Source organism: Canis lupus, chromosome 11, assembly GCF_048164855.1.
Source record: "Canis lupus baileyi chromosome 11, mCanLup2.hap1, whole genome shotgun sequence".
NCBI classification, from domain to species: Eukaryota; Metazoa; Chordata; class Mammalia; order Carnivora; family Canidae; genus Canis; species Canis lupus.
In genome coordinates, this window is record NC_132848.1 from 71010275 (window position 1) to 71025238 (window position 14964).

Genomic DNA, 14964 nt, shown 5'->3' on the forward strand with positions numbered 1-14964 from the left:
ATTAAACAAAATTGGTCCTCGTTCACCCTCAAAAAATATCAAAGAAAGCAAACTGAAGAATACCAAAGATAGGTCAGATGTCTCTACACTGGTAAGCAAGTGGGATTGGTCATCACGGATTTACTCACCACAGTTCTATTGGCAGAAACCCCTCAAAGCCTGAAAATTCAGTCTATGAAGTCTTATGTCATTGCTTCTTTCTACAAAAATTTCTTGACGTGCATACCATGTGCTAGGCATTGTTCTAGGTGAACTTAACAAGATGGGCAATCTCTATCTTTATGGAGTTTACATTCCAATGTAGGAAAGACACATAATAAAAATCAACCAAAAAAATGTGACTAAGTGATAAGTGCAATGAAGACAATAAACAGAGCAATGAGCTCCTGGAGGGAGAGCCACTTCAACCGATAGGGGTAAGGGAGGGCTCTGTGAGAATTTAGAGCTGGTAACACTTTAAAACAACAGGGAAAAACATTTTACATTTGGGAAACTTGTAGGAAAAACTAGAGCCAGTGGGACTGCCACCATGGAGGAAAACTAATTCTCCTCCACACATAGAAAGCTGTTAAGAGAATACTGTACTGGACTGTTTGTAACACGTCACTGATCCAGTCCACTTTTATCAGTTCTATCAGTACATCAAGAACTCAGAGTAGGGATCCCTGGGTGGCGCAGCGGTTTGGCGCCTGCCTTTGGCCCAGGGCGCGATCCTGGAGATCCGGGATCGAATCCCACATCGGGCTCCCGGTGCATGGAGCCTGCTTCTCCCTCTGCCTGTGTCTCTGCCTCTCTCTCTCTCTCTCTATCTCTATCATATAAAAAAAAAAAAAAAAAAAACCTCAGAGTAATCCTTTCAAACTTCTTAAGTACATAAAAAGTTTTGATTCTGACATAATCTTAAACAAGTGATTCAGTTAGTGATACACATCAATATCACTTATCATCACTTACCATCAATACACACAATCAACAGACCTAAAAGTGAACATAGTTCCAATTTAAACAGTCCATTTCCCATTCATCTAGTAGACTTAAAAACAGAACTGCCTGGGCAGTCCCGGTGGCTCAGCGGTTTGGCGCTGCTTTCAGCCCAGGACCTCATTGATCCTGGGGTCCCAGGATCGAGTCCCACGTCAGGCTCCCTGCATGGAGCCTGCTTCTCCCTCTGCCTCTGTCTCTGCCTCTCTTTCTGTGAATCTCATGAATAAATAAATAAATCTTAAAAAAAAAAAAAAAAAAACGGAACTGCCTTTTCTAGAGGATACCACCTCAGCTGTTGGGAAATGGGTAGAATGGTTAGACGGACTTTCTGACATCCACAAGTTAACAGGTGCTGCAGAACACCACAGTCCACTGCTCCTATCTGTGAAGTTCTGAAGTACTGCAGCAGATGTGCCATGACTTAAGAGCCTGCTTTGAAAGCAGGTACACATTCATTCTGTTGGTCAAATATATAAACATAGTTTGATTATATCTGTTTGCTTCTCTTTTTACTCTATCATTTTAAATTAAGAACTACTAAAAATATCAAAACCACCAATAAAATCTCAAGTATGAAAGAAAAAAAAAAAAGAATTAGTAAAAATAATACTTGGAGCCTAAATTCTAGTCCTGCCCAGGTTGAGTCCTGGCCCTGCTGTAGGATATAAAATACTGGACACAATTCTGTATTCAATCCTCTGAAGCTCAAGTTTTTCTCTTTTAAAAAATGAGGGATTTTTGGGCAGCCCCGGTGGCTCGGTGGTTTAGTGCCGCCTTCAGCCCAGGGTGTGATCCTGGAGACCCAGGATCAAGTCCCACATCAGGTTCCCTGCATGGAGCCTGCTTCTCTCTCTGCCTGTGTCTCTGTTTCTGTCTCTGTCTCTCTCTCTGTGTGTGTCTCTCATAAATAAATAAAATCTTTAAAAAAATAAATAAATAAATAAAAAATAAAAAATGAGGGATTTGGACTATAGTTAACTTCAAGTTGAAAATTCTATTTAACAATTAACTGGAAAAATAGAAGAAGTAAACAATTTGAGATTTTTAATAACAATATGTATAAAATACACTAAGAAAGAAAATTTTGGAGATGAATGTTAGGAAAAATTAACAGAACTTGACACATTATTTTATATAATCCTATGTTTACCTTTGTGACAGTGATGAAATCTGGTCCAAAAAAGACACTTTTTACACCTTCAATCCTAAATAACTGTCTGTGAATAAATAAAAAATAAGAGGTAATAAAATGCTTTATTATAGAAAAGTTTAAACACATACAAAGGTAGACAGAAAAGTAAAAGAACCTTTAACATATCATCACCAACATCAATAATTCATGGCCGACAATTATCAACTCCTAGCCAATCTTGTTTCATCCTCTTACCCTAAGATCTAGCAATCCCACTCTTAGGTATTTACCTAAGAAAAATGAAAACATGCTCCACAAAGACCTGTATATAAATCTGTATAGCAGCTTTATTTATAAGCCAAAAAGAACGTTTGGAAATGTCTATCAGCTAGTGAATAACTGAACAGACAGACTGTGTGTACCTGTAAAATGCAGTACTACTAAGCAATAAAAAAGAATAAACTACTGGAACATGCAAAAATAAGGAGGGCTCTCAAAAGCATTAGGCTAAATGTAAGAAGCCAAACACAAAAGACTGTAAGGTGCTATTTATATGAAACTCTAGAAAATATACAACTATGATGGCAGAAAGATCAATAGTTACCAGGGTGACAGATGTGTTAACTAATTTCACTGTGGTAAGCATTTTGCAAGGCACATGTATATCAAGTCAGCACACTGTATACCTTAAACTTACACAATGTTTTACATCAATTATATCTCAACAAAGCTGGGATTCATTACCCTGAAACAAAATAGTTACCACCATATGAAAGTGAATCAAAAAGATCCTATGGGAAGAGAAATGAGGGATTTCTGCAGTGATAAAAATGTTGCATATTTTTATTTTACTGGTGGTTACACAATTTTATATATTTATCAAAACTCTGGACTAGGGATGCCCAGGTGGCTCAGCAGTTTAGCGCTGCCTTCAGTCCAGCGTGTGATCCTGGAGACCGGGGATCGAGTCCCACATCGGGCTCCCTGCATGGAGCCTGCTTGTCCCTCTGCCTGTGTCTCTCCCTCTCTCATGAATAAATAAATAAAATCTTAAAAAACAAAAACTCTGCACTATACACTTAAAATTGACGAATTTTATTTCATGTAAATTATACCTCAATAAAATTAATTTTTAAAATCCTCTAAGAGGGGCAGCCCCGGTGGCGCAGCGGTTTAGCGCCGCCTGCAGCCCAGGGCGTGATCCTGGAAACCCTGGATCGAGTCCCATGTCAGGCTCCCTGCAGGGAGCCTGCTTCTCTCTCTGCCTCTCTCTCTGTGTCTCTATGAATAAATAAATAAAATATTAACAAAAATAAAAATAAAATAAAATAGAATAAAAATAAAATCCTCTAAGAGGAGGAGGGGAAGATTATTATTTGGAAAGTGCCTACATGGGCAGCCCGGGGGGCTCAGAGGTTCAGTGCTGCCTTCAGCCCAGGGCGTGATCCTGGAGTCCTGGGATCGAGTCCCACGTCGGGCTCCCTGAATGGAGCCTGCTTCTCCCTCTGCCTGTGTCTCTGCCTCTCTCTCTGTTTCTCGTGAATAAATTTTTTTAAAAATTAAAAAAAAAAAAGGAAAGTCCCTACAAGGGATTTTGAAATACATCTTCCTTCCCCAATCACTGGTATATGTACCATACCTAGTATTACACTCCAGAGCAATTTCCTTATCCCCTTACCCCTTATTAGGAATAAAAGCTGACACACTCCAAAAAAGGTTACAGTTTACCTTTTCTTTGTCTACCATTGTAAGAGTATTATTGGAATTACTAATTTGAAATTATTTAGGAATTTATCTAAAAAAATGTCATCTGGGTTCTCTAATTCAATATTAAACCTACAAGAAGTTACAAGGTACCTGGCTGCATAGTATTGATCCAATAAACCCAAGCAGACCTATATATAAGTAGGTCCGTTGACTGGCTCTGTACACCTGCACTGTTATGAAAGCTTTTTTCTCAAATGAAAGGACCATACAGAAGAATCAACTCAATATTGGGCCATATCATGGGGACTTTTAGGCAAGACTACATAGGTTCTAAAGAACCTAAAGAAAGAAAAAGCTGAAAAGGAGTTTCAAACATGATTACACATGCTTTGCCATTTAAGTTACTTTTCTTGGAACAATTTCAACTTTTACAATGTCGAAAATAAAATATGATACCCGGAACTGAACACATATGCCAAATGCAGTCTAACTTACACAGAATATAAAGACTGTTGCCGCTCTTGGGCTGGACAAACTCTTAAAGTTTGACTGACTTTTTTGAGTACTGCATCACATCCAACATAACAAACTAAAAAGTCAGATTCTTCTATCCCACAATTGTGCTATTTGTTTTAAAAATTTAAATAACAAGCCTTAGTATTTGTTCCTGTTAGAATTTAGCTGACTTGCTTTAACCTATCATTTCAGCCTACTGAAACTTTTTTTTTTTTTTTAGCCTACTGAAACTTTTTAAACATTTCTCTGAATTTTGCCACCTAACATAGAAGCGATTGTTCCCATCTGAAAACTGGTAACTATCACTATCAACGTCGCAGATAAAGAAATGTATTGAATACACATGCCAACTACAGAGATATTACAGATACTACAGAGCCCTCTTACATGTCACTAGAGACAGACTTACACTGTGCTTAAATTTGTCTTGTATATAGGATAGTGAGAAATAGGTCAAATGACTCTCTGAAATAAGATACACTACTGTTTATTCTTATTTATTCAGTTACTCATTCATTCAATAAATATTTCAAAACTTACTGAATATCACACTGTACTAAGCACTAGAGCTAGAATGATGAGCAAGACAGACTGGTCTCTGTTTTCAGGAAGCTTACATCTAGCTTACAGTAAAAACATTCTCTGTTAAAACAACAAAAACAAGATTAGTTTTGCTTGACTGAAGATAATAAATTCTGAGAATTCAGGAAATGAGCTGCTTTCAAAAGACTAATTTGAAAAGGGCTTTTGCCAACTAACATCTGACAGGAATAAGCTCCAGCTAATCTGTAACTGAACAGAGTGTCTTTTTCACTTTTATATCCTTTTAAATACAAAATACATAAATTCATTCTTGATGTAAACATTTCAAACTATTCATACAAACTGAAAATGCCTCTTGACCACCCCTCCCCCAAATCTACTGTTATCACTTGGGCATACAGTCTTCCAGACCTTATGTTAGTATAGTTTTGGGTTTTTATATACATAATACTCATACAGTACTCAGTGTTCTGCAACATGCTCTCCTCACTTAACAGTCTCTTTCTTTTCTTTTTTTTTTTTCTTTCTTTTTATTTTTTAGAGAGGGAGAGAGAGATGGGGACAGAGGGACAAAGAGAAAGGGAGAGAGAATCTTAAGCAGTCTCCATGCCCAGTGCAGAGCCTGATGCAGGGCTCAATATCACAACCCTGAGATCATGACCCAAGCTGAAATCAAGAGTCAGACGCTTAACTGACTAAGCCACCCAGGCACACTAACAGTGGGTCTTAGAGGTCAGCCTATGACAGTAAATGAGGGTTCTTCTCATCATTTTTAATATCTACAGACTATGGACAAACGAAGTTTATTGAACTCTTCCTACTGATGAGTATTTAGGTTGTTTCCAATTCGTTAACATTACCAACAAAGCTGCAATGAACATCGTGGTACCAACTTGTATATGTATGTGGATGTTCTTTAAGGCAGTGTTTTTCAACTCCACTAGTAACTTGTAAAATCAGTTAGGTATTGATCTGGATTTTATGGAATATAATAAAACAGAATAGAATAAAGAAAATAAGAAAGGAAATAAGAATATATAATGTCAGGGTGAAAACTGTACCATCGAATATGTACAAATTATACGTTCATCTACATGTATGTATATACTGGTTTGTAATATAAAATGTTTCTTACTGTGGACTGTAAAAAAAAAAGTATGAAAAACAAATGCTCTAAGGTATATCATGAGAAGTGGCATGTGTAGGTTAAAGGAAAGGCACATTTTTATTAAGGAGAAATTTTAGAAGGGAAGCCTGGGTGGCTCCATCAGTTAAGAGGCTGGCTCTTAATCTCTGCTCAGATCTCAGTCTCAGGGTCCTGAGTTCAAGCCCCACACTGGGTTCCATGCTGGCCATGGAGTCTACTAAAAAAATTTTTTTAATTAAAAAAAATTTTCAAATTCCTGAGATGAATATATTTCTGGCTCTTCATATAAAATGGCTGTGTGTATAGAAGCAGTTATCTAGGGATCCCTGGGTGGCGCAGCGGTTTAGCGCCTGCCTTTGGCCCAGGGTGCGATCCTGGAGACCCGGGATTGAATCCCACGTCGGGCTCCCAGTGCATGGAGCCTGCTTCTCCATCTGCCTATGTCTCTGCCTCTCTCTCTCTCTCTCTCTGTGTGACTATCATAAATAAATAAAAATAAAAATAAATAAAAAATAAAAAATAAAGAAGCAGTTATCTAAGATTTACTTTCCAAATACCCCTGGCAATCAGTATCAGGCTAATGTAAATTAATGTAGATTGATCTAATACATCTTATTACAAATAATTTCTCTAGCTATTACTAAAAAGAGGTTTATTCCAGTAATTTTATTGTCCTTTATCGTCTGACCTACATTTAACATGTAGTGAATTTAAAAACTGTGTCTAAATATCAGAAAGGGAGACAGAACATAAAGACTCCTAACTCTGGGAAACGAACTAGGGGTGGTGGAAGGGGAGGAGGGCAGGGGGTGGGGATGAATGGGTGACGGGCACTGAGGGGGGCACTTGATGGGATGGGCACTGGGTGTTATTCTGTATGTTGGTAAATTGAACACCAATAAAAAATAAATTTATTATAAAAAAACTGTCTAATTGACCAGTTTTTTAAAAATCATGCCAAATCTAATAATTATTATTATTTATAGTTCTGAGTGGAATATTTTAGAAACTGCTCCATTTTGAAACATCCAAAAAATTCAGTTATCCTTAAGAAAAAAATGAACTTTTCACTTCTTTTTATGAACAGTTTTAAAGATTTAGAATGGAAATTTATGTTATCATTTTGATGAACTTTCTTTAAGTGAAAATATAAAATCTTAGTCTTGCTATAGATCTTTTTTTTTTTTTTTAATTTTTTATTTATTTATGATAGTCACACACAGAGAGAGAGAGAGGGGCACAGACACAGGCAGAGGGAGAAGCAGGCTCCATGCACCGGGAGCCTGATGTGGGATTCGATCCTGGGTCTCCAGGATCACACCCTGGGCCAAAGGCAGACACCAAACCGCTGTGCCACCCAGGGATCCCTATAGATCTCTCAAATACATTACTTTTCAGGAGAAGGGTTTCCTAATATCAACTGTTATTTTTCTTAAATCTCTTACCTGAGAAGAAAATAAAGCATTCTCTACACTGAAAACAGTGCAGTGCACCTAAAAACGCAATCACTAAATGAGGCTGCCTTACCCCCAAAGTCAGTTATTTATGTTTCTTGGTAAAAACAAATGAGAAACAGCAATATACCTAGCCAGAGGGGAGCGAAATGCTGCAGCTGGTGTGGGAAAATCCATGGTCCTTGTCTCAAGAACTGGTTTTCCTGGAATAAACTTTAAACTGTTGGGATTTGGGGTATCTTGTGTTTGAATAAACATGTGTCTCACTAAAAAAGAAAAAAGAAGAAAAAATGTTATTCCAGAAAAAACAGTAGTTAACTTTATGGACTATGATGTGCTCATTTCAAAGAATCAAAAGAAGAAAAAAAGAAAATAAGGTTTTATTGCTCAAGCTGACGAAATAGTTTTTAAAGACAACAAAGAACTTTATTGATACATTTAGGATAAATGCACTGAATTTTATACGAATACTGATTATTTAGTTTTGTTACTCAACAGACTCTAGCAATATCCTACTTTTAACTAGGATGGTATATCATCATTCAAGAGTCTTCAACGTATTTTTATTTGAGGACTTAGCACTAATGTTATCATATTCATAAATCATCACTATGATATTAAAAACAGTAAAATGTTACATTTTCCTCTTTCCAAAGTGCTTCTGTTTTTTTAAGAGATATATTTATAACAATAATAATATTTTGTGTGTGTGCTTATTACCTGCCAGAGACAGGGCTGAGTGCTTTAAATGTATTTGAGCCTTTAAAGATCATATGAAGAAACTCCGTATTTTCCATTTTACAAAGGAAGAAACTGAAGCTTAGAGTTAAGTAACTTGTCCAACGGTATAGACTTAGTGACGTTATAAATCATCATGTAGGGGCACCTGGGTGGTTCAACAGTTTAGCACCTGCCTTTGGCTCAGGGCATGATCCCGGAGTCCTGGGATCGAATCCCACATGGGGCTCCCTGCATGGAGCCTCCTTCTCCCTCTGCCTGTGTCTCTGCCTCTCTCTCTCTGTGTCTCTCATGAGTAAAAAAAAAAAAACTCTTCTAAATAAATAAATAAATAATATAAATAATGTTTAAAAAATAAAATAAATTATGTAGGGAACCTATGTGAATTACTTTCTGGAATATTTTAAAATTATCTTTACAGGTTCTTCTTTGTTTCCTCTAGGGCCAGTGAATTCATTAAATGAATAAAGAAAGAACAGAATCTTCCATTTCCTACCTTGCTATTATGATAACAGCTTATAGGACAAAAGATAGTACTAGGGTTTAATAGTTTTAAAACAGGTCCTGATTATTTATTACAAAAATAAACTTTCTAACCAAATCAAACCAAACCAATTCTCATCTTAGAGCAATATACTGAAAAAGATTAATTTATTGAGCAGCTATCATGTGCTAAGCGCTCTCTGTGAATGACACCATTTAATCTTTTCATTCTCTCAAGGAAACACTATTCTAACCCTGTTTTATAAATAAAGAAAGTAAAGCTTTAAGTCACTTAGCTAGTTAAGAAACAGAGACAGGATTAAAGTCCTGCCAATTTCCCACCATAGACTTGCTTAACCACTAATACATACTGCTACTCCACACCCAACATAGTGCCCAGCATAATAGGAAAATATGTTTAATAAATCAGGGGATCCCTGGGTGGTGCAGCGGTTTAGCGCCTGCCTTTGGCCCAGGGCGCGATCCTGGAGACCGGGGATCGAATCCCATGTCGGGCTCCCGGTGCATGGAGCCTGCTTCTCCCTCTGCCTGTGTCTCTGCCTCTCTCTCTCTCTCTCTCTTTCTCTCTCTGTGACTATCATAAATAAATAAAAATTTAATAAATAAATAAATAAATAAATAAATCAGTTTTCCTATCCTGTCACAATCCTCATATCATAGCTGAAGAAAAATAGTAAAATATCAACCAGTAGCAGTTTTATTTTAAATTAGAAAGAGATTAAATTTGGCAAAACGTGATTTGTATGAAAGTGGCTTTTTGGTTTGTTTGTTTGTTTTTTTTACCCATTATAAAAGATTATAACTTCACAGCTGAGAGTAGTTTTTTTGCAACTTGCCAAGCAGCCAACTAACCAATGCTGAATTATTTCCTTGGTGAAGCAGCATCTAAAACTAAGTCCCATATATTTTTAAGTCTCTGTCCTATAAAGGTATCAATTGTGGCTTGGTGAACACACAAATCTTAAAAAAGAGAAAAATTTAAAATGATAACTTCAAAGTCCAGATACTCGATTTAAAATATTTTTATCTCTGACGAATAAATTCCTCTGAAAATCTGTTACATGGGAAAAAGTTTTCAGATGGAACATTAAAGAAAAGACTGCCAGCAATTTCTGTAAATATAAAGACAATGAGGTTCTTTTAACTTGGTTCTACTAACCAATCATTTCTTGAGGCCTTTCTTAATAATTTATTGGTAACCAAGTTCTCCACACACATTAAGCATTTTACCACAATATTTGAAGAATTAAATGGCACTTCTCTCCTCAATTCATTTATATAAAACTATACATGCAGAAAGAAAAGTTTTTAGAAATACTTGAAGGTACATCAAAAACCATAAGGTAACTAGGAATAAACCTAACCAAAGAGGCAAAGGACCTATACTCAGAAAACTGGAGAAAACACTCATGAAAGAAATTGAGGAAGACACAAAGAGATGGAAAAATGTTCTATCCTCATGGATTGGAACAAATATTGTTAAAATATCTATGCTACCTAGGGCAATCTATACATTCAATGCAATCCCTATCAAAATAACATCAACATTTTTCACAGAGCTGGAACATAAAATCCTAAAATTTGTATAGAACCAAAAAAAGACTCTGAAGAAACGTTGGAAAAGAAAACCAAAGCTGGTGGTATCACAATGTCAGACTTCAAGCTCTATTACAAAGCTGTGATCATCAAGACAGTGTGGTACTGGCAAAACAACAGACACATAGATCAATGGAACAGAAGAAAGATCCCAGAAATGGGCCCTCAACTCTATGGTCAACAAATACTCGACAAAGCAGGAAAGAAGATCCACTGGAAAAAAGACAGTCTCTTGAACAAATGGTGTTGAGAAAATTGGGACAGCCACATGCAGGAGAATGGAACCAGACCATTTCCTCACACCACACACAAAGATACACTAAACATGGATGAAAGATCTAAATGTGAGAGAAACCCATTAAAATCCTAGAGGAGAACACCACAGGTAGCAACCTCTGTGACCTTGCCCACACCAACTTCTTGCTAGACACGTCTCCAGAGGCAAGAGAAACAAGGTCAAAAATGAACTACTGGGACTTCATCAAGATAAAAAGCTTTTGGGACACTGAGTGGCTCAGTGGTTGAGAGTCTGCCTTTGGCTCGAGTCGTGATCCCGGGGTCCTGGGATTGAGTCTCACATTGGGCTCCCCGCAGGGAGCCTGCTTCCCTTCTGCCTGTGTCTCTGCCTCTCTCTGTGTCTCATGAATAAATAAAGAAAATCTTAAAACAAACAAACAAACAAACGATAAAAGGCTTTTGCACAGCAAAGGAAACAGTCGACAAAACCAAAAGACAACCAACGTTTGCAAGTGACATATCAGATAAAAGGCTATATCCAAAATCTATAAAGAACATATCAAACTCAATACTCAAATAACAAGTAATCCAGTCAAGACATGGGCAGAAGACATGGAAAGACATTTCCCCAAAGACAACATAGGCGTGGCCAACAGACACATGAAAAAATGTTCCACATCACTCAGCATCGGGGAAATACAGATCAAAACCACGATGAGATCCCACCTCACAGCGGTCAGAATGGCTAAAATGAACAGGTCAGGAAACGACAGATGTTGGGGAGGATGTGGAGAAGGGGAGCCTCTTACACTGTTGGTGGGAATGCAAACTGGTGCAGCCACTCTGGAGAACAGTGTGGAGGGGCCTCCAGAAGTTGAACACAGAGCTGCCCTACGACCCAGCAGCTGCACTGCTGGGGATTTACCCCAAAGATACAGATGTAGTGACCCAAAGGGGCACCTGCACCCCAATGTTCACAGCAGCAACGTCCACAAGAGCCAGACTATGGAAAAAGCCCAGATGGCCAACGACAGACGAATGGATAAAGAGGAGGTGTGTTGTGTGTATGTATATGTGTGCGTGTGTATATATATATATGACATATATTATACATATATAATGAATGAAATCTTGCCATTTGCAATGACATGGATGGAACTAGAGGGTAATGCACTTAGTGAAGTAAGTCAATCAGAGAAAGATAATTATATGATCTCACTCATGTGGAATTTAAGAAATAAAACAGAGGTTCATAGGGGTAAGATAAGATGAAATCATAGGAAGCAAACTGAGGGTTGCTGCAGGGGAGGTGGATGGGGGATGGGGTACCTGGTGATGGGCATTAAGGAGGGCATGTGATGTAGTGAGCACTGGGTGTTATATAACCCTGATGAATCACGGACCTCTACCTCTGAAACTAGTAATACATTATATGTTAATTAATTGAATTTAAATTTAAAAAGGAAAAAAAAAGAAATACTTGAAGGTAAAAACTGTAAATGTGGGATGTGTGGCTGGTGCAGTGAGAAGAGCATACAATTATTGATCTCAGGGTCACAAGTTCAAGGCCCACATTGGGTGTAGAGATTACTAAAAAAGATAAATGAATTTTAAAAACTTAAAATTTAAACTTAAAAAAAATTTGAGAGTATCATCTATATAAACTGTTGGAAGTAGAAAATATATGACATCACAACATCAACTTTCTCTTTTGACAATGAACAAAATTATTTCAAAACAGTAATTTGACTAGGTAGTAACAAAATCATTCCAATTATAGTCTAAGCTGGGTTTAATTAGGTATTTCAGAAACCACCACTGGTCCATCACCCAGAAGGATGCCCCTGAAAGTGTCCTAAGGGTCATAACAAAATAAACTAATCTAAAATAATTTTTCCCATCATGCCTGGTACTAATAGGTAAATAGGTAGGAAGAAAATCACCCCAAAATATACATTAATAGTGTTTCAGGTCAGTATCTAAGACTAAGATCAGTGGGTTTCCAATTTGAAGAGCCTGATGACCACGTAATTCCATCCTACAAAATCAAACAGTCCAACTAAAGTAGTTTAACATGCTGAACTACTCAATATTTATGCCTAAATTTTTATTCTATGATTCAAGGAGACAGGCAAGGTTTTCCTCTTCTTCCCCCGGTTTACAGGGAAGGTGAGGTCTCTACCTCCGTCCAACTCATGTGGTTAGCCAGAGTCAGCTACCTGCCAGAGTATGGCCACAAAGTGTTCAAAGTGGTAATGGGAATGGGAGACGGTCCCAGAGCTGAATCCAAACTCTTACAGCTCCATGAGCACACACAGCAGACATTTATACACAGACACGACAGACACACGGAGACAGCTCCCAAGGTTCCCTAACCACATGACATGGATTACATTTCAATAATTTTCAAATCCTGTTTTCAAACCTATTTCCAATATTAATGAAAATAAAAGCACGTAACATCAAGAAAAATGTCACAAAGCTCATAACTAATTTGTACTCAAAAACAAAAAAAAAAACTACGTTGAAAGTTCTATTTTCTAAGGCTTGGTTGAAAGCCAGAAATTTACTGATTTTAGGTGTATTCTTATCAAAATAAGGAGGCACCAGCTTAAAATACATGATTTTTTGAAACAAATCCACTTGTAACTTCTTTTTATAACATTTTCATTTCACAAATCATTTTTCTCAAAAAGATTTTATTTACTTATGGGGCACCTGGGTGGCTCAGGGGTTGAGCATCTGCCTCCGGTTCAGGGCATGACCCTGGGGTCCCAGGATCAAGTCCCACAATGGGCTCCCTGCAGGGAGCCTGCTTCTCCCTCTGCCTCTCTCTGTCTCTCATGAATAAATTTTTTTTTAAATCTTTAAAACGATGTTATTTATTTATTTGACAGAGAGCACAAGCAGGGTAACTGCAGGCAGAGGGAGAGGCAGAGGGAGTAGCAGGCTCCCCGCTGAGCAGGGAGCCTTGATGTGGGGATCCATCCCAGAACACGGGGATCATGACCTGAGCCAAAGGCAGATGCCCAACCAGTTGAGCCACCGGTGTCCTCAGAAATCATTTCCTGAGAAATGTTCCAGATGATGTGCTATTGAAAATACTAAGATTTCATGGGTCTATTGGACACTATGCTCAGGATTCTTTTTCTTTTGTTTTTTTTTTTTTTAATATTTATTTATTTATTTATGATAGACATAGAGAGAGAGGCAGAGACACAGGAGGAGGGAGAAGCAGGCTCCATGCCAGGAGCCTGATGTGGGACTCGATCCTGGGATCCCAGGATTGCACCCCAGGCCAAAGGCAGGTGCCAAACCGCTGAGCCACCCAGGGATCCCCTTCTTTTTCTTTTTAGAGATGTATTTATTTTACAGAAAGAGAGTGAGTGTGTGCATACATGCACAAATGAGGAGAGGGGAGAGAGACTCTCACACAGACTCCCTGCTGGGTACGGTGCCTAATAATGGGGGGCTCACGGGGCTCCATCCCAGACCCTGGAGACCACCACTTGAGCTGAAACTAGTCAGATGCTCACGGGACTGAGCCATCCAGGTGATCCTGTGCCCAGTATTCTTGAAATCTAATGCCAATGATATGTGTAAGCAAATAATTAAAGTGTTGTGTTATACTAAAAAAAAAAAAAAAAAAAAATGCTACGTTCCTTTTACGCATCAGACTAGAAAACTTACAAATTCTTATCTCTTATAATCCACCAAATTTTATTTAAGCACCGTCTCCTTAGCTTCTGAAACATAATTTGTTCTAAAAGGTGAAATTTTACCTGTGTTACATAAGGTTGCAGGCAGTGGGAAAAGTGGTCTTTGCACAAACTGATGCAGAGGCTGTTTCTTAATGGTGTCTGGATTCATCATCGCACAGAATCTACATTCAAAAACAAATAAAAACGACATTTCAAGAGATAATCTTTTAAGCTCAGTGTCTACTTCTTATATTTATAAAAAAAAATGATAACAACAAAGCTTAGTTTTCATCCTCCATCCACATTATTTGCACTTCCTTGGGCAAGCAACATCTGCAAACAGTTTAAGAACAAGAGCTCACGTGGAAATTTACAGCCTTGATAACTGAGCGTCACAGGATAGTGCAATACCCAGTGTAAGAAACAGAAATGCTACATTTGTGATTTATAACCTAGATTCTCAGACTCTTAGTGATGCATGAAGGATGCAAAGAACTACAAACTGTTATTTTTCTTCTTTTTTAATTAAAAAAAAAAAAAAAAAAAGGGATCCCTGGGTGGCACAGCGGTTTGGCGCCTGACTTTGGCCCAGGGCACGATCCTGGAGACCCAGGATCAAGTCCCACGTCGGGCCCCTTGCAGGGAGCCTGCTTGTGTCTCTACCTCTCTGTGTGTCTTCCATGAAAAATAAATAAAATCTTAAAA

At 37.9% G+C, this 14964-nt stretch overlaps 1 protein-coding gene across 7 annotated transcripts in view; it reads right to left on the reverse strand.

The window, feature by feature from the left end:
- The window catches only part of NFU1 (NFU1 iron-sulfur cluster scaffold), a 28267-nt gene that overhangs the window by 11259 nt on the left and 2044 nt on the right, over window positions 1–14964 (reverse strand). For 3 of the 7 annotated variants that reach the window (XM_072768689.1, XM_072768690.1, XM_072768687.1), the window contains exons 2-4: window positions 14341–14441; window positions 7614–7749; window positions 2135–2201 (exon numbers count right to left, since the gene is read on the reverse strand). In XM_072768689.1, coding sequence (XP_072624790.1) covers window positions 2135–2201; window positions 7614–7749; window positions 14341–14441 — 304 coding nt within the window. The remainder of the gene's footprint in view (window positions 1–2134; window positions 2202–7613; window positions 7750–14340; window positions 14442–14964) is intronic. The other 4 variants (XM_072768691.1, XM_072768692.1, XM_072768694.1 and 1 more) reach the window with 2 other exon arrangements.